Source organism: Thamnophis elegans, chromosome 1, assembly GCF_009769535.1.
Source record: "Thamnophis elegans isolate rThaEle1 chromosome 1, rThaEle1.pri, whole genome shotgun sequence".
Classification (NCBI taxonomy): Eukaryota; Metazoa; Chordata; class Lepidosauria; order Squamata; family Colubridae; genus Thamnophis; species Thamnophis elegans.
In genome coordinates this window covers 183,646,911-183,667,671 of record NC_045541.1, presented here as the reverse complement: position 1 = coordinate 183,667,671, position 20,761 = coordinate 183,646,911, and the positions used below count along the sequence as shown (strand labels likewise).

The following is a 20,761-nucleotide window of genomic DNA, read 5'->3' as shown; positions in this document are numbered from 1 at the left end:
ACACCTTGAATATTGGGAGTGAGCCAAAACCTGTCCCCTCAACCCTGACTGGAATCAGAGAAAGTATAGAACCATATAATACTATTATACTAATACTATACAGAACAGAAGAAGCTTCTTGGATGAGAAGCAAAACCTCTTCAAAGAAAAAACAGAAAGTCCAGTTGCCTCTTGAAAAAGCGTCTTTGGGACAACCATGACCTTCATGATGGAGAATCTCCATAAACACATAAGACTATTCCTATTACTACCCATTCCTATTACCTGAGGTGGTCCAGAGATTTACTATGGTTGACGGTATCTCTCCCACATCAATGGACAATTGAGAAGATCTACTTCACAAGACAAGCAGAGCAGACATATTGCAACTAGTTGTTAGACAACAGTCCTCTGGAGTTTAATTAACAGAAAATCTGGAGATTCTCCTGCCTGTTTTAAGATATATTGGAAAGGCCAGTGTCAAATTTTATCCTCTGCCATGTGGGTATAAATCAGAGGTGGTATTCAGCTGGTTCTGACCGGTTCTGCTGAACCAGGAGCAAAAATTTTCAGTAGTTTGGAGAACTGGCAAATATCACCTCTGGCTGGCCCCACCCTCATCTATTCTCTGCCTCCTGAGTTCCAGCTGATCGGGAGGGAATGGGGATTTTGCAGTAACCTTCCCCTAAATTGGGGAAGGAATGCAGATTTTACAGTATCCTTCTCCTGCCACGCCGCCAAGCCATGCCCACAGAAACAGTAGTAAAACTTTTTGAATCCCACCACTGCTGCTCATGTAGGTCAAATATCCAATTTTATCTTGACTCTCAAGTCCATCCGCTCTGTGGATTAGGAACAAGAGATACAAACATGTTTTTCTCTTCAGAAGTACGAAGAGAAACTATTGCTAACTAGAAAGAACAATTGCTTTCCTCTGCAATTATCGAAAGAACTGTCATTCTCAATGGATCCTCTATGGATTTCTACCCACAAATCTCTTCCGAGATAAAAATCTGCTTTAAACAATGTATCCTTGGATCTCAAGATGAAGGCGGGACATGTCACCTTAGCACATATTGCAAAGAACTGCAGTAATTCCTGGGCTTGGTGAGCCTCAACTGGCCTTAATTTTCTCTTCAGTCACAGATCACATACAGGTAAGAAGCATGATTGATATAAATTTGCCCTGGGATCCTCCAGGTGACACAATTTCTGGTTCTAAAGCTCTAGTGACATTTCCAGTGCTACCTGCAATTCAACTTCTGCACAAACCTTGATTTTCTGTTATAGGAGGAAAGGTGATAGAATGACTGGGCTGCCCTTCCCGCTGCTGTTCTTCTGGCTCCTGCCTCCCATTACTGCTAAGAGGATGCAAACAGTAAGAGGATGCAAACTGCTCTCCACCCCTTTCCAGATTCAAAAAAGTTATTACAGGCCTGGTCATCTCAATATTGGTGGGAATTTGCCCCTGGCAACTGTGATTGTACCCAACATTCCACACTTTCAAAAATCCCCAACTTTCTTTGATTTTACAATGGTGTAAGTTTCACTTGAATGGGAAAAAATGTAAACACTGTTTGCTTTCTTTTAGATTCAGGGCCTCCTTTCAGAAATACTTATTCTCACGATGTTTGCGATGTTCTAGTGTAGTTCAAATCTTTTCTGAATAACGCACCAATCCCATAAAGTAGATGGCAATTCTCAATCTTTCCAGAATTCTACATTAGGAAGATGATAAGAACATAGAGATGTGAAAAGGGACTACACCACAATATAAAAATGACATTGAGACTCTGGAAAGAGTGCAGAGAAGAGCTATAAAGATGATTAGGGGAGGGCTAGAGGTTAAAACATATGAAGAATGGTTACAGGAATTGGAGGTGTGTAATGAAAAGAAGGACTAGGGGAGACATGATAGCAGTCTTCCAATAATTGAGGGGCTCCTACAAAGACAAGGCGGTGCAACTATTTTCCAAAGCACCAAAAGGCAGGACAAGAAACAATGGATGGGAACTAACCAAGGAGAGAAGCAACCTAGAACTAAGGAAAATTTCCTGACAGTGAGAGCAATCAATTGATGGAACAAACTTGCTTCAGAAGTTGTGGGTGCTCCATCATTGGCGGCTTTCCAAAAGAAACTGGGCAACCATTTGTCTGGAATGATACAGAGTCTCCTGCTCAAGCAGTCAGCTGGATTAGAAGACCTCCAAGGTCCCCTCCAACTCTATTATTTTACGTTCTATGTTTTAACTCTGCTGGCCAAGTGAAGAAGCATTACATCATTATAAGATCAATTTGGACAGAAAGTCATGGTGGAAAAGTCAAACAAAAGTTGAATCCTTTTCCAGAGCTGGATACTGTAAATAACCAAAGTTTTGCAATCAGCAGTGCTCATGAATAATGATCTTCAGTAAATCTATGCTCTCTCTCTCTCTCTCTCTCTCACACACACACACACACACACACAAACATGAATCTTGTGCTCAGAAATGGTTACCAGGCCTGAAAAAGCTGCTCCAAAAGAGAACCAAATTTGATTAGGGTGCTAGAGGAGCAATTGGGAAAGTTTACAGCCACTGGAGGAAAGTGAAGCAGGGAGATCTGATAAAGAGGCATAAAACGGTCCATGATATGAACAAACAGGCTTTTCTCTTTTATCACAAAGTCATCCAACGTTAATAAAGAACTTCCTTTAAAAAGGAAAAACAAAACCCATTCAAACATAAGATGTGCTGCCCCAAAGAACACCCCAAAAGGCAAGACAAATTCCATCAACATCTTAAAATGCTCCCCAATGTTTGTCGCACTCTAGATTTGTACCCAAGAACTATCAGCAGTTCCTGGCCTTGGTCTTTGCAGTCACAGAGATCAACAAAGATTTGGTTCTCCTGCCCAACCTCATACTTGGCTTCAATATCTATAGCAACGTCCAGATTGAGCTATCCATTCTTTCAAACAGCCTCTCCCTGCTCTCCACTCGAAGCAAAATGATTCCAGGTTACAAATGTGACAGGCAGGACACCCTGCTCACTGTCATTGGTGGCCTCAACTCCAAATCCTCAAGGCAGATGGCCTCTATCTTCAGCATCTTCAAGGTCCTACAGGTACGGAAATCTCTACTGGATGCTGTTATATAATAGACAAACAACAGAAGCCTACAAATAAGCAAAAAAATAAAACTAAAGGTGTTTTGGGAGGGCACATCAAGAGTATCTGTCTTAAAGAATCCAAGCAATTCATAATTATATTTCATCTGTCAAGACATGTTCTTATATACTTCCAACAAAATAAACAAAGAGATAATTCTGAAATGCTGTAATTGCCAAGAGGTCATGAATGGCTTTTATGAAGTCATTTTTCATAAAAAGTTTTACTGGGTTTTTTCTCTGTATCGAGTTGATGGTCTCTTCCCTTATCCTCTGACATATCACAACCAGGGAGAATGTGTTAAATGGTGGCTCTTCCTAAGAAGGGAAGAATCTTGAATTTGCCACTCAAAGTGAGTCAGCCTGATTGGTGGGGCAATCAACCACACACAATGGTCACCCTTGAATTCCTCATTAAACTGCATTTTGTCTTTTAAAGAGGATTCTCATTTTCTACAGCTCGGTGTCGGCTTTGAGTTCAATCAGGCAGACAGAACAGTTTATCCTTCCTTCTTCCGGATTAATCCCAAGGAATTCCCTCAATATGTGGGTTTAGTGCAGCTTCTTGTGTACTTCCAGTGGAACTGGGTTGGGCTGGTGGCCCCTGAAAATGACAATGGAGAACATTTCATCTCATCGCTCATGCCAATGCTCAAGGAGAACGAGATCTGCCTGGCCTTCACTGAAATGATGAAATCTGATTTTCTTGATACTCCACTTTTGAAATCCAATCCTATTTTCAAAACTTGGTCTATGTCCGAAGTGATTATTCTATTTGGAGATTCCAGCAGTATTGCAAATGTACAGATCTTTGTGTTGGCGCATGAACAATATTTCAAAACGCCATTTCAGAAAGTTTGGATAGCAATAGCAATAGCAGTAGACTTATATACCGCTTCATAGGGCTTTCAGCCCTCTCTAAGCGGTTTACAGAGAGTCAGCATATTGCCCCCAACAATCTGGGTCCTCATTTTACCCACCTCGGAAGGATGGAAGGCTGAGTCAACCCTGAGCCGGTGAGATTTGAACCGCTGAACTGCTGATCTAGCAGTAGCCTGCAGTGCTGCATTTAACCACTGCGCCACCTTGGCTCTCTAAGGCTCCACCTTGGATCCTAACTTCCCATTGGAAAGTTCGAGTGATGGGATCTCAGGATGTGATGAAGGTTTTAAAACCCTTCCATGGAGCTTTGCATTTTAGGGACCACACTGTGGAGCTCTCAAAATTCAGAGATTTCCTTATGCTTTTAGACCCCCTCAATGCTCAAGGGGACGTCTTTCTCCTGCTGTGGTGGAAGATGGTCTTTGACTGCAATTTCCACAAACCAGGCAAAGTCCCTACAAAGGGAAAAAAACTATGTACAGGAAAGGAGAATTTACAAAATGTGCCATCTTAGATTTTTGAAATGAGCATGACTGGGGAGAGTTACAATATCTACAATGCTATTTATTCTGTAGCACACGCATTACATGCCATGTACAAATCAGGTCTGAGACCAGCCATGACGAGAGTTGGAAAAAGGATTTCAAATTTCCAATTATGGCAGGTAATTTCTGGGAATTTTTATCCAATCCACAAATGCTCAGCTTCCCATATCTATTTCTTGAATTACTTTTAAAATATCTGTATGCTACCATGGAGATGTGGTGGCTCAGTGGCTAAGACCTTGTCGATCAGGAAGGCTGGCAATTCGGTGGTTCGAATCCCTAGTGCCCCGTAACGGTGAGTTCCCATTACTTGTCCCAGTGTCAGCATCACTCCATCATATAACTAGGAAAGGAAGACTAAGAGACTCCATGGTTTGGAAATCCAAAGTACTTTTACTAATTATAAATGGTAAGCAAGCAGTTGCGAAGCAAAGTCTGCTTAATTAGGCGCGAAAGCGATTGATATATAGAATAGCCCATTCCCCACCCCTTAGGATCATAGCTCCAGGCCAATCATAAGTCCTTCAAGTGTCAGGTGTGAGATAACTTCAAAAGACATCATGAAGATGGAATGCCAAGGCCGTTGGTCCAGGCGGGAAACCCTCACGCATGCGCAATCCAAACATCTGGTACATCCCAGAACATTCCTCCAGCACATCACATACCCCTCCCAAGTACCAGCCCCCCCTCCCCGTTTCATGGCAGCTGAAGCAACAGCAAGGCAGAAGCTGACATCCGGCTGTCCCCCGGAAAAAGGCTGTTAGGCCTGGGAAAAAAAACAAACGAAATAGACAAACAACAAAACACAAAAAGAAGAGGGAAGGGGGAAAAAGAAAGTCAAGGCTTGTCGGGATAAGCATTATAAAATTCCTGAAGTAGACGGGGAGCCCGAACATGGGCTTTATCAACCCATTCAGTGTGGGAGGGAGGAAAGTGCTTCCAAGCCACCAGGTATTGGATGCGATTGCGGTGCTTGCGGGAATCAAGAATGGCACGCACTTCAAAATGACGTTCCCCATCAATTAGTAATGGAGCAGGTGGAGGTTCATCTGGGGGGCGCAAGTGGGAAAACCGAACAGGTTTGATGAGGTTGATGTGGAACACCGGGTGGATTTGGTTGAGGTGTTTTGGCAATTGTAAATGAACAGAAACAGGATTGATGACCTTCACAATAGGGAAAGGGCCAACATATTTGGGTCCCAATTTCTTCGACTTCTGCGTAGTGTGCAGGAATCTCGTGGACAAATATACCAAATCTCCAGGCCGGTATTCATAGGGCTGAGAGCGTTTCTTATCTGCTTGCTTCTTATGGGCTTTATGGGCAGCGTCCAAAGTGGAAAGGGTCAGTGGCCATATGCAACTAAGGCGCTCACTCCAGTCCGCAATTGAAGGAACTAGTGGTTGATCACTAGGCAATTCGGGAATAGGAACAAAATCTTGACCGTAAACGACCCGGAAAGGGGTGAACCCTGTGCTGGAGTGAACCGAGTTGTTGTAGGCCACCTCAGCATGTGGTAACAAGTCTACCCAATCGTCTTGTTGATAATTGATGAAACAACATAAATATTGCTCAAGAACGGAATTCGTACGTTCGCAGCCACCATTAGTCTGAGGATGGTAGGCAGAGCTAAGGCCCTGGGCGGAGCCAATGCGTTTGAGAAATTCCTTCCAAAAATTAGATGTAAATTGGACCCCACGATCGGAGATAATGCGGTCGGGCACTCCATGCAAACGGTAGATGTGGGAAATGAACAGTTTAGCTAATGCCTTGGCGGAAGGAATTTTGTGACAAGGCACGAAATGAACTTGCTTGGAAAACAAATCAGTGACCACCCATATAACAGTATGCCCTTGGCTTTCGGGAAGCTCAACAATAAAGTCCATAGAAATCTCCTTCCAAGGGGCAACCGGCCGAGCGACAGACTGGAGCAGTCCTTGCGGTTTCCCTGGCGGTTTTTTGGCGGCAGCGCAAACTGGGCAACTGGCCACATAAAGTTCAATGTCCTTCTTTAAAGAGGGCCACCAGAATTGTCTCTTCACGAGATGTAAAGTTTTTACGAAACCAAAATGACCCGCCAGTCTGGAGTCATGAGCGCGACGAAGGACCACGAGGCGTAGGGACGCGGGGATGTATAATTTAGCACCAATCCAAGGTAGATCGTCCCTCATGGTGCATTCGTCCCGGTGGTTCAGGAACCAGTTGTCGTGAGGAAGAGCTTTTTTGAGGTCAGAAAGTAGATCGTGAGGCACCTCCCGCTGTGCCTGGGTCTGTTGATGTGTGAGTACCGGAGTTGCTAGGAGCGGTTGGACGATACTCAGTTTAGACCAATTATATTGAGGTAATCTGGACAAAGCATCCGCCATGAAGTTTTTCCCTCCCGGGATATACTTCAGAGTGAAATTGAAATGGTTGAAGTATTGGGCCCATCGCATTTGTTTGGGGGAGAGACGACGAGGCGTCCACAATGCTTCAAGGTTCTTGTGGTCAGTCCACACCTCAAACGGGTGTTTAGCGCCCTCTAGGAAATGGCGCCATGTAGCCAGGGCCCAACGGACCGCGAAAGCCTCTTTTTCCCAAACCGCCCAACGCCTCTCCGTGTCAGTGAGCTTTCGGGAGGTGTAGGCACAAGGCTGCAGGTTACCTTGGTCGTTGGCTTGTAGCAGAATGGCCCCTACGGTGACATCGCTGGCATCAGCCTGGACGACGAAAGGCCGGTCTAGGTCAGGATGCTTAAGTACTGGCTCAGCGGCAAAGAGGCGTTTAAGTTTCTCAAATGCCGCCTGGCATTCCATGTTCCAGTCCAAAGGCTTGTTAGGTTTAGGTTTCGCTTCCCCCTTCGTCTTGAGCAAATCAGTAATAGGAAGAGCAATCTTAGCAAAAGAGGGAATGAACTGACGGTAGAAATTAGCGAAACCCCAAAATTTTTGCAATTGTTTACGAGTTTTGGGCGTGTCCCATTCAGTGACCGCCCTCACCTTCTCAGGGTCCATTTCAATGCCATCTGGTGAGATGCGATAGCCAAGATAGTCAATTTTAGTTTGGTGAAACTCACACTTAGACAATTTGGCATAGAGGTCAGCGGCACGTAGTTTTTTCAAAACAGTGCGCACCAGAGCGACGTGTTGGTCATATGTGCGAGTATAGATAACGATATCGTCCAAATATACGATAACTCCTTTGTAGAGATGATCGTGCAAGATCTCATTAATAAGTTGCATGAAAACAGCAGGAGCCCCCTGTAGGCCAAAAGGCATGACCCGGAACTGGAAGCAACCAAGAGGGCAGTTGAAAGCAGTCTTCCATTCGTCTCCTTCCTTTATGCGGACCCTATAGTAAGCTTCCCGGAGGTCCAATTTAGTAAAGATGCGGCCCTTCCCTAGCTGTGCCAACAAGTCTTTCATCAACGGGAGTGGGTAGAGATTCTGAGTTGATACAGCATTAAGATTTTTAAAATTACAGCATAAACGAAGAGAACCATCTTTTTTTTCCCGAAAAAGTACAGGGGCAGCCACTTTGGGTCGAGCTGGTTCAATGAAACCACGTTTCAAATTTTTGTCAATGAAAGAACGCATTTCCTCCATTTCCCTGGGTGACATGGAGTAAATCTGGGGTTTAGGGAGCTTAACCCCGGGTAAAATGTCTATGGAGCAGTCAGTAGGCCTAGGGGGGGGGCAGATTGTCCGAAGATTTTTCGCTGAAGACTTCCTTAAGATCCCAATACTCTTTCGGAATTTTCTCCTCTCCTGCAATTCTCTCCTGCCCTCTAGCAGCCTCTTCAGGAATGTCAGTTATAGGTTGGTCCGGAGAGCCCTCCCGCACTGGAGGCACCTTTGAGCGAACGCGTAAGCGGCCAGTCCGCCAATTTATGTGAGGGTTCCACTTCCGGAGCCACGGGATGCCCAAAATGAGTGGCCTGTCCATGCCAGGTGCAACCACAAAGGAAATTAGTTCAGTATGGGTACCCATCTTCATTTCCAAAGGCTCCGTAAAAAAATGGGCGCCCCCCCCCCCTGCAATAGATCCATCTATTTGGCAAAACACGATTGGGGTTTTCAAAGTGCGCAATTTGAGGACCAATTTTTCCACCATGGCGGGATTGATCATGGATCGGGAACAGCCGGAATCGAGTAAAGCCTGAAGGGTGGCAGGTTGCCCCTCAGGGGGTACCTTTAACTCTATGGGGATTAGCAGGGGCCCCTTGTTTGAACTCACCCAGTGAGGCGATGTGTCGTCATCGGAGTCCTCAGAAGAAGAGGAGTTAGTGTCCGCATCTCCCTCCAATGGCTGGGCGAAAGGAGGGGGGTTGGAGTCCACAGCGAAAGCAGTTTCCTTCTTCTTCTTCTCTGAGACTCTGCCAGACTTTTCCTCACGTTTGGGAGGGAGTTGAGCAGAGATGGGCAATTTAGCATGACATTCGGGGGCGGTGTGCCCCAATTTTCCGCAACGGAAGCATGTTAAAGGTCTGGAGAGGCCTGAAGGGGGCCCCCTCCCTTCACCTCGTCGTTTGAAGAGCGATTGACTGGCTTGAGGGGGGGTGGACTTAGCAGCCCTCTCTTTCCGCTTCCTTCTTTCCTCTTTAGCGTAACGGAGCCTGGTTAAGTCGAGTTCAGCGTCAGCTGCGTGTTCAAACCACGTGATCAAACGTCTGGGCAGGTTGCGATTGACACATTGCTGATAAATGTCTTCATCTAACCCCGAAGCAAATTTGTCCAGCAGGGCGTCCTCCCCCCAGCCTCTCATGTATTGTGAAAGACACTGAAATTCCTGGATGTATTGGGCGACAGGTCTATCGTCCTGTTCGAAGGTTATAAATTTCAATTTGCTCCGCTCTGCATAAGAAAAGAGGCCAGGCCAGCAGAATCACCATTGTAACGCACAGGCAAGGGAGGGATTTTAGCCATCTGGTGTCTTCGGGGGGGCGGCCCCCCTTGGTCAGCAAAACCTCTAGCCGCAGGGGGTGAAGCAGGCCGAGGGGGAGGGGGAGACGGCGGGCGTGGGTCATGTTGCTGCCAACTTCTCCAGTCTCTTTCATCGTCCCCCCTTCTTTCCCCAAAGTATCTTTGACCCCAATAATCTGGTAATTCACTCCTCTGGGGTTTTCTCATGGGGCCCTGTTGCTGCCAGCTTCTCCAGTCTCTTTCATCGTCCCCCCTCCTTTCCCCAAAGTACCTTTGACTCCAATAATCAGGGAATTCACTCGTCTGGGGTTTTCTCACGGCTCCCGTCTCCAGCGATGGTTGTCAGAGTTGCCTTTGGGTGATTCCAGCATTCCAGCTTGTCTCTGCCTCTCTTTGTCCCACCGAAGTCGACCATCGGGGTGGGGGAGGGTCAGGCTGGCTGGAAATTTGCAGTTGAACTAAATCTTCGTGCAGGGAGAGGTCGGGGAGGTCCGGGCTCGTGAAGCGAAAGTTCGGGAAGCCCTACTCCGCTGGAATCCGCACCTCCAACAGCCCCCTCCTCCTCCCTGATCGGAGAAGACATTTCCTCCCTTCACGGTAGATGTAAATCTCCTGGAAAGGGTTTTTGAGACTTTGCTTCTTGTCAGCATCACTCCATCATATAACTAGGAAAGGAAGACTAAGAGACTCCATGGTTTGGAAATCCAAAGTACTTTTACTAATTATAAATGGTAAGCAAGCAGTTGCGAAGCAAAGTCTGCTTAATTAGGCGCGAAAGGGATTGATATATAGAATAGCCCATTCCCCACCCCTTAGGATCATAGCTCCAGGCCAATCATAAGTCCTTCAAGTGTCAGGTGTGAGATAACTTCAAAAGACATCATGAAGATGGAATGCCGAGGCCATTGGTCCAGGCGGGAAACCCTCACGCATGTGCAATCCAAACATCTGGTACATCCCAGAACATTCCTCCAGCACATCACATACCCCTCCCAAGTACCAGCCCCCCCTCCCCGTTTCATGGCAGCTGAAGCAACAGCAAGGCAGAAGCTGACACCCAGCTTCTGCCAACCTAGCAGTTCGAAAGCATGTAAAAATGCAAGTAGAAAAATAGAGACCACATTTGGTGGGAAAGTAATAGCCAGGCATGAAATTGTTATCTTCAATATGTCTTCGGGCAACACTGGCTCTTCGACTTTGAAATGGAGATGAACACCGCCCCATATTTACTATTATGTATGTCTAACATATATTCTACAAATTGTGTCAGTTTGTTGACCTAATGGTATCTGTCAACAAAACATTCCACGTCTTCATCTTGTTTACCTGGAACATTCAGTGGGAGCAGAAATCTGTTCATAGAATCATAGGCAATTGAGTTCAACCTCCTACTCAGTACAGGGATCTGAACTAGAGTATACTTCATTGTTAGTTGCCCATCAGAGCTAATATTTTCTAGTCTTAAGGCCCCTAGAGTTGGGAATGACTAGCACATATGTGCGAGGGGAACCTTTACCTTTACCTATTGTGAGAAAAGCTACCTCTATCTAATAGAAGAACAAGGAGATCATGAACTATAAAAAGCATATTTATTTAAGATACAATTGTATAAGCTTTCGCAAAAGGATTCTCAATCATGAAAGATAGAAAGAGAATGTCTGACAGATCAGGATACAGGGTTTAAATACAATTTTGGGGTGATAGTCCACTTACTTACATGTCCATGTTATATAATTTTATGTAATACAATATCGATCTCTTTCCACCGTATTAGAAAATGATAAGAACATAGCAAGACAATCTCCTTATGTCGCCTTTTGGAAACTGACTCCGGCTGTTTTCAGTGAGGCCCAAGTTGACCTGGCTTGCTTTTCCCAATCTACATTATAGCTGTGTTATTCCCCTAAATGTGCCCTCTCTATAAGGTCTTAGTTGAATGTGTTAGAAAGGTGCTGCTTGTGTTGTGCAAAGTGTAAAAATTGAGTCACTCAGGTTCTTTTTCTCTTACAAGAATAACCCCATTTCTGTCACCTATGCCAGTGTTTTTCAACCATTTGGGCAAAGGCACACTTTTTTCATGAAAAAAAATCACGAGGCACACCACCATTAGAAAATGTTAAAAAAATTTAACTCTGTGCCTATATTGACTATATATAAAGTGTTTTTCCCACGGCACACCTTACACTATGTCACGGCACACTAGTGTGCCGCGGCACAGTGGTTGAAAAACACTGACCTATGCTACCATATCAATCAATTTCAGAATAGATTAAAACAGCAGTGATTAAAAAACAATAGTACAAATTAAGTACACTGTTTTGTTGAAAAGTGATAGAGACAGAGAAAGAGAAGTAAATCAAGCTACTTGTCCATCAGATCCATAGAGGAAAAGAACTTCCTACAAGGTCCTGAAAGGTTTTCAACAATTACTCAAGTTTCAGGAGATGATCATTTCAGGGAGGAGCAAGTTGGCAATCTGGGTGTGTTTGTGGATGGTGTTTAAAGAGGTTAGTTGATGTCCTAGTCAAAATTCATGCATTGCCACTGGCAAGACTAACAAAAATGTTTAACAACATGTCTGCCAAAATGCAATCAGACTCCAGGTACTTATGATCATAGGTGGTGGACATGTCTGAAAGCAAGAAAATGTTGGACGGAAATACATTCATGGTTGGAAACGATGATTCAGTATCATGTATATGTAAAACCAAAAATATTCTTGTTAGGTATAATACCAGAAAGCTATGACAAAGGGATTTTATATTTAATGTTACATGTATTGACAGCAGCGTGAATTGTATTTGCAGAATATTGGAAAAATGAGAATGCTCCATCAGATGAAAATATAATTCAGAAAATAATGGATTGTGCAGAGATGGATAGATTGACATCAAAAATAAAAGATAAAGGAGATACAGAGTATTATTTCATGTGGAATAGATTTTATCAATGGTTAGAAACAAGAGGTAGAAATTAGATGAGAAAGAACATTGTTATGTATAAGTAAAATATGAATGTTGCTTATAACTATAAGTATGTTAATATAATCAATAGGATTATAGACATGCTAATATAAATATGGTTAGAATTATTATTTATGTCCGTGATGTGAGGAGTCTGTAGATATTTTCACAGCCCTCTTTTTGACTCACGCAGTGTACAGGTCCTCAATGGAAGGCAGGTTGGTAGCCATTGCTTTTTCTTCAGTTCTCAATATCTGTTGAAGCCTGTGTCTGTCTTGTTTGGTTGCAGAGCCAAATCAGACAGTTATAGAGGTGCAGATGACAGACTCAATCATTCCTCTGTAGAACTGAATCAGCAGCTCCTTGGGCAGTTTGATCTTTCTGAGTTGGCACAAAAAGGACATTCTTTGTTTTGCTTTTTTGGTGATGTTTTTGATGTTAGGTGTCCATTTTAAGTCTTGAGATATGATAGAGCCTACAACCTTGAAGTGATGTTGAGAAAAGGGCAAAATATTGTTTGTTATACCTGATTGCTCAGATCTGCACCAAGGGAACTTCTCTGGCTTCTGAGATGTACCCCAATCTTCTAAAATGATGGGCATCACAGGATGATAGAAGTCATGATGTCTCATTTATGAGTTTCACCTGATTACACCAATTTATGTGGGGGGGGGGGGTTTCAGCTTCTTGACTACTTAAAGAATGTCCACTTCAACAACAGTGCTGGAGAAGAAGTCTCTTTCTCAGAAAATGGATTAGGATCAGCTCAATATGATCTTCTCAACTGGGTTCTCCTCCCCAATCAGTCTTTTCTCCCTGTGAAAGTTGGTCAAATAGATCCCAGGGCTTCCCCAGACCAGGATTTCGCCATTAACTCCAATGCAATCATCTGGACCTCAAAAGTGAGTTGAAAGGCAATGATGTAAATTCAAGAAAAAATCAATTCTCTCCTGATAAACAGAATGTCCTTCTAACTGGAAAATAAATCTTTTGAAGCAGAAAATATGGCAGTCATTTGATGAAAAATCCTGCATGTACCATATTTGAAGACAACATCTGGAAAGCTCAGTATTGGGAAAACCTCTGAAACTCAGAGGGAATTAGTCAAGATGACAGTGATTTCTACTGATCATAGAATGATCTGTGGATCATTTTTATTCAGTCAGACCCGTATGATTCTTTGTTTTAGAAAAACTGTAGCTCACTGTCACAAGCTTTCCTTAGTATGACCAAGTCCCACTTCCAATCTCCAGAATTCATTGGTGGGTTGGGAATGGACTGTCCTAAATCATCTGTGAGCTTTTTGTGATTTCTGGTAGACCATGGCGAATCATTTCATTGGAAGTTATTCTGGAGATGGAAACAGGAATATGGGAAGGAATAAATGAAGTATTCCAATGGTACTTTTTCAAGAGGCAACTGGACTTTCTTATCCTTCTTCGAAGACATTTCACTTCTCATCCAAGAAGCTTCTTCAGCTGGATGAGTCCAGTTGCCTTTTGAAAAAAAAACCCACCTTTGGTACAACTATGACCTGGATGACTAAGAATCTCCATAGACATAAAGGAAGCATGTTCGCTCCTTATGTCATATCATGTACTTCTCTTTTCTCTTTTAGAAGATGCCCTTTGCCAGGTGTGGCAGGAAGAGGTGCCATGCAGGAGAGAGGAGAAGAGTTCCAGAGGGCGAGCCAGTTTGCTGCTACCAATGTGATCCTTGCCCAGAAGGGACCATTTCTAACCAGACAGGTAGAGCATATTTCACATGTCGATTCCCTCTCTGAACACTCAGTGTACATTTCTATGTCCTTCTTTCTCATTTTGTAATCTCCACAATGCACACAAATAGTTCATGTACACACACACACAATATAGCAGGATTCCTGAGAGATAGATTTATCAGTCTTCTGTGGGTTCCAGTGTAAAGTGAGGAAATTCGTAATTTCTCTCACATTGAAGGCTACATTAGTCATGGAAATTCCCAATGACTAGCCTTTATTCCACTTGTCTATGGCTGATTTATCCCCAGGTTTATCATTATTGGAGGAGGATTTTCTATTTGTGATGCCTATAAAGTGCTCAATTCAATTCAGAGTAGAGCTGGAAGGGACCTTGGAGAACTTGGAGGTCTTCTAGTCCAACCCCTTGATCAAGCAGGATACCCTTTACCATTTCAGACAATGGTCCAATAGATTCTTAAAAACCTCCAGTGATGAAGCACTCACAATGTCTGAAGGCAAGCGGTTCCACTGATAGATTGTTCTCACTGTTAGGAAGTTTCTCCTTAATTCCAGGTTGCCTCTCTTCATGATACGTTTCCCTTCATTGTTGCTCATCTTGCCTTCTGGTGCTTTGCAAAAATAGTTGACCCCCTCTTCTTTGTGGCAGCCCCTCAAATATTGAAATACTACTATCATGTCACCTCTAGTCCTTTCCCCTAACTAGCCATATCCAAATCCTGCAACTGTTCTTCATATGGTTTAGTCACCAGGCCTTTAATCATTTCAGTTGCTCTTCTCTGAACTTTTTCCAAAGTATCAACATCTTTTTTCTAATATAGTGACCCAAACTGGATGGAATGGAATGGGATAGAATAGAATAGAATAGAATAACAGAGTTGGAAGGGACATTGGATGTCTTCTAATCCAACCCCCTGCTCAGGCAGGAAACCCTATACCATTCTAGGTGTGGCCTTACTAAGGTTTAATAAAAGAATATACCACTAGTTCATGTTATTTTGATTCTATGCCTCTGTTTACACAACCAAGGATTGTATTAGTAGTATTAGTATTAGTATTAGTGTTCAGTGGGACATTCATATTTCCCTTGAAGATGGGATAGTGATCATGGCAGATGCTCCTGAAATCCTTAGACAAGACTAAGTACATTCATTTTATCTTGATTTCAGATGCCACTCATTGTGACTCCTGCCCAGAAGACCAATATTCTAATAAGGACAAGGACCACTGCATTGCCAAGAAGATCCACTTCCTTTCCTATGAAGACACCCTGGGATACACTTTAGCTATTCTTGCTCTCTTTTTTTCTGTGATCACATCTATGGTCCTGATAATTTTTTTAAAGTATCAGGACACACCAATCATCAAGGCCAACAACCAAGATCTCACATACATCCTCCTCATCTCCCTCCTGCTCTGCTTCCTCTGCTCTTTCCTCTTTATTGGTAGACCTGGGAAGCTCACCTGTCTCTTCCAACAAACTTCCTTTGCCATTCTCTTTTCCCTTGCAGTTTCCTCTGTGTTGGCAAAAACTGTCATGGTGGTTCTGGCTTTCATGGCTACCAAACCAGGCAACAGGGCAAGGAAATTCTTAGGAAAACCCCTGACCAACTCCATTGTCTTAGCCTGTCCCCTAGTCCAAGTACTTCTTTGTGCCACCTGGCTGGTAACCTCACCCCCATTTCCCAACATGGACTTCCATTCGTTGGTAAAAGAAACCATTTTGGAATGCAAGGAAGGCTCAGCTTCAATGTTTTATACTGTCCTTGCCTACTTGGGTTTCCTGGCCCTCATCAGTTTCACAGTGGCCTTTTTGGCTAGGAAATTGCCAGACAGCTTCAATGAAGCCAAGTTTATTACTTTCAGCATGTTGGTCTTTTGCAGTGTTTGGATCACCTTCCTTCCCACCTACCTGAGCACCAAAGGGAAGTCCATGGTGGCCGTGGAGATCTTCTCCATCTTAGCCTCTGGGGCTGGTCTCTTGGGTTGTATCTTTTCCCCCAAATGCTACGTTATCCTACTGAGGCCCAATCTGAATTGTATAGAGAATATAATGAGGCAGAAGAACCTCTGACATGCATAGATTGGGAACATTTGTTGTCAGTTTAGGACATTTTTTAGATTTAGATTTTTTAGATTTTATTAATATTTGTATGCCGCCCTTTTCCCTGAGGGGACTCAGGGCGGCTCACAGAAAATCAGGGGAGGGGAAAACAAACATTGACAAAGAAACAAATAGTAAAATAGTCAGCAACATACATTCATCATTCGGGAGGGGCAACTATCCTTGTCCCCAGGCCTGACGGGCTAGCCAGTTCTTAAGGGCTGTGCGGAAGGCCTGGACGGTGGAGAGGGTACGAATCTCCACGGGGAGCTTGTTCCAAAGGGTCGGGGCTACTACTGAGGAGGCCCTCCTCCTTGTAGTTGCCAGCCGACACTGGCTGGCCGATGGAATACGGAGGAGGCCTAATCTATGTGATCTTATTGGTCGCAGGGAGGTAATTGGCAGAAGGCGGTCTCTCAAGTATCCAGATCCACTACCATGTAGGGCTTTATAGGTGACTAGTAGCACCTTGAAGCGCATCCGGAGATCGACAGGTAGCCAGCGCAGCTCGCGGAGGATAGGTGTTATGTGGGTGAACCGAGGTGCACCCACAATCACTCGCGCGGCCATGTTCTGTACTAGCTGAAGTCGCCGGATGCTCTTCAAGGCCATTTTTGTATTTGATCTGATTTCTTAAAAGTAGAGAAATGAGTCTGGGCTTTTTTCTTTTAATATTTGGAAATCAAATGATGTGACTAATCACAACATATCTGTTAATCAGCAACAATCACACACTTTTCCATTTTTCATTAATAACTATAGTCCCAATTGAGTCCCCATAATCAATCTGAAAATAAACTTATTAAGTGTCTTAGTAAGGTTTTGAGTTGAATTCACTATCTGTGTTTTTAACTATGCTTGTAGTGTCATCAGCATATCAAAAAATTATTAATGTTCCTTCTTTCAATCTTTACTCTGGTTTTTGATTATTCCAATTCCATCTTCCTCATGATCACTTTAACATATAGTTTGATCACATCTAATCCCTTCATAATGAAATAACAAAGTATAAAGAATAAAACTTTGCTACATTCCTTTCCCTATCTTGAATGAATCATTGTTCAACTAAGATGATTAAAGGCATGGAGACTAAAACACATGTAGAATGGTTGCAAGAATTGGGTTTGGCTAGTCTAGAGAAAAGAAGGGCTGGCGGTTACATAATATCAGTGTTTCAGTATTTGAGGGGCTAACACAAAGAAGAGGGGGTTAACCTATTTTCCAAAGCACCAGAAAGCAAGATAAGAAACAATGGATGAAAACTGAACAAGGAAAGAAACAACTTGTCTCCAATCCTAGGTAGCCCAGTAAGATACCCTGCTTGTTTGATGGTAAGAACTCCTCATCGCTGAGTAGGAGGGTAATGTAAAACTGGGCATTATCATCTTTTAGCGTGAGATTTTGTCTGATAGGGTGATGTTTGGGTATTAAAATTGTCACTTAAGAAAAGTTAACCTCTCCTGGTTCAAAAGGTGGGTTCTTAAAAATGGTGTATATCAGAATGGTGCTCTGGATTCGATCCTTAGAAAATCATCCATCAATCAAAGTGATTGGTTTTGAAATACTTAACTAATTTAAAATATTGGTGACCTACTCAAATAAGAGAAAGTTTGGGCAGAATAGAGCTAAGCCATAAAGAAAAGAAGAAACTGTGTGGTTATTTGAAACCATCTAGGTACATTATAGCTGAAACACATCTCCTTTGGCTAGTTTGGGAAACTCCACTGGGACAAAGGCCATGGTGAGTTGTTCCGGTTCTTGGTATGAAAAGAGTGTCAGAGTTCCAAGTAATACATGCATAGCAAAGAGAACTCCGAGGCAAGCAGGTTCCTCAAAGAGCAGGTTTATTGGGCATATCATATTGGCACAAACTGGTGAAAACTGACTCTAAAGGTTCCCGCAGTTTTCACCTAATTAAAAGTTTTCCTCCTTTCCCAAACAATCAGTCACATGGTCCAATCAAGTTGCTGTCTGGTTGCTTGGAAACTTTACTCTTATTTTCAGCCACCTGTGGGAATGTCCTTGATTCTCAAGTGAAACTATTTTGTTTTGGCTGTTAAAACTCAGCTCTATTCCCCCTCCCTATCCCTCAGCACCATTGTGGCAACACTGAAGCCTCCAAAATGGCCTCAGGCAGTCCAGCTTCAGGATTGACAAAGGGTTTTGTATTCACAGCAAAAGCAATCAATCCCAAAGTTATTTAAAAGAGTTTGCTCCAATTAGATCCTTCATTAAGAGGATTGAACTGGGTGATCCCCATGTTCCATCACCTGACATTCAATCCCCAAGTTCTCTTTCAACTCTAAAGCTGTGTTACTTTCCAATTACCATTGCCCAGCTCACAGTCAGAGGCACACAACTATGGCTGCAGAGGTTTTTTTTTTCCTCTTGTCAAAATGCCATGGACTCCAAAATTATGGGGATAATGTGGACATTTCTCTGTCCTGGGATTCATAAAACACTAGTAACTTTTACTTCATCTCAGTGGATTTACAGAGGTTAATCCTCCATGAGCATAAAGAAATTTGTGTCTGGTCAAAACATGTTTACTTTGCATGCTCCAAATAATATGGCCAAGTCCCTTGAGAGTTCCAGCTTAGATGGATGCTTATCCTGAAGACTTAAAGTGTCACTCGAATCTTCTGAAGTTACCAGAGCACCACTTTCCCTGCCTACAGCCTCTGTTGGCTTGATCTAGAAGAAGGTTTCTTTTGGTGGCCAATGATTTGGCTTTTAGTGTTGCTATGGACCTTGCCTGCAGCTGTGCAGATGGACCTGAGACCAAACTGCTTCTGGAAGAGACCTTTCCAAGAACAAAAAGACTTTTATAGACCTGGAGATCTCATTATCGGTGGAAACCTACCTCTCTCCATTACTATAGTTCTACAGCTTCCACAGGAGTCTCCGGCTGATTGGGATGTCCTTTCTCTGTAAGTGTTCCCTTGATTGTCTTTTTTACTCAGGGCAAGGTAGAAAGGGCAGTCTTGAAGATTTCAGTCCCACCTAGCATCTGTTGTTGTTCCTTCCTAATTAGGCACATTGATTCTATTTGATGAATTGATCTCCCTCTTTTTTTAGATTGACAGTGTTGGAAGGTACCTTGTAGGTCATCTAGTCCAACCTTCCACCCAAGCAGGAGACCCTACACCATTTCTGACAGATGGCAGTCCAGTCTCTTCTTGAAAGCTTTCAGCGATGAAGCTCCCACAACCTCTGAAGGCAACTTCTGTCCCATTGATTGATCATTCTCACTGTCAGAAAATTTCTCCTTATTTCCAGGTTGAATTTTCCTTAGTCTTTTTCCATCCATTATTCCTGGTCTGGCCTTCAGGTGCCTTGGAGAATAGCTTGATCCCTTCCTGAGGAAGCCCCAAGCCCCTCAAATGATGGGCTGATCCCTTCCACTACTATCATGTCTCCCCTGGTCCTTCTCTTCACTAAACATGCCATGCCCAGTTCCTGCAACTGTTCATCGTATGTTGAGTCCCCTAATCATCCTGGTTGCTCTTCTCTGCACTTTTTCAAGAGTCTCAGCATCTTTTCATATTGTGGTGACTCTAATTCCCTTCTCAAGCCCTCTGACTCTTCAGTGGTGAAGAACAGCTTGTCATGCTAAATAAAGAGTCAGCCTTTTCCCCATGTTCGTGAAGGCAAAGTGCACTTTGCGGAGAAGACAAATTGTGCTGAACTTGGGGGGAAATAATGCTAGGATCTTCTATGTTATAGCTGGACCAAATTCATCTTTCCATCTCATTACTCTGATGGCTTGTAATGCTATGTTTCATGTAGAAAAGGACTTTCTTTGGTCCCACCAAGTCTTAGCTTCTCACTGCTCTCCTATTAATCTGGATACTTTTACATCAATGGAGCTAACCCCTTTCAGAATCTACAGGCCAGCTCAGTGATCTCACCCCACTTCCATTTTCAAGACATTAAAGGACACGTTCTACCTGAGGGCCATCCAGATGTATTATTCATTTCTAACCAGAAAAAAACCAGCCAGAAAAATCTTAAGCATTCCATTCGATTTAATTCACTACAATGTAATCTAATTTATGGATTAATAAATCCACCTAGTGGAAAAAGACTCTAAAAAAGTGTGCCAAGTTGGGAAAAAGTGCTTGAGAATGTAGAACAGAAGTTGACAGCCTGTAAAGCAGGGCTGAAATCCAGCAGGTTCTGACAGGTTCTGGAGAACCAGTAGCAGAAATTTTGAGTAGTTTGGAGAAGCAGCAAATGTCACCTCTGGCTGGCCCCAGAATGGAGTGGGAATGGAGATTTTGCAGTAGCCTTCCCCTGGAATGGAGTTGGATTGGAGATATTGCAGTATCCTTCCCCTGCCACACCCACCAAGACATGTCCACCAAGCCACAACATGTCCACAAAGCCATGCCCACAGAACCGGTCATAAAAAATGTGAATTTCACCACTGCTGTAAAGGCTTCCATGACTGGATATAATAAAGTGTGCAGCTTTATAAATCAATCAGAATAGAGCTGGAAGGG

The 20,761-nt window shown here is 43.4% G+C and overlaps 1 protein-coding gene across 1 annotated transcript; it reads left to right on the top strand.

Moving 5' to 3' along the window:
- Nucleotides 1–14,086: 14,086 nt before the first annotated feature.
- LOC116506921 (vomeronasal type-2 receptor 26-like) lies at nt 14,087–16,226 on the top strand (the record flags this gene model as incomplete). Its single annotated transcript, XM_032214814.1, has 2 exons — nt 14,087–14,162; nt 15,322–16,226. Coding segments are annotated over 2 exons (981 nt in total), but the record flags the coding sequence as incomplete, so codon positions are not given.
- Nucleotides 16,227–20,761: the final 4,535 nt, after the last annotated feature.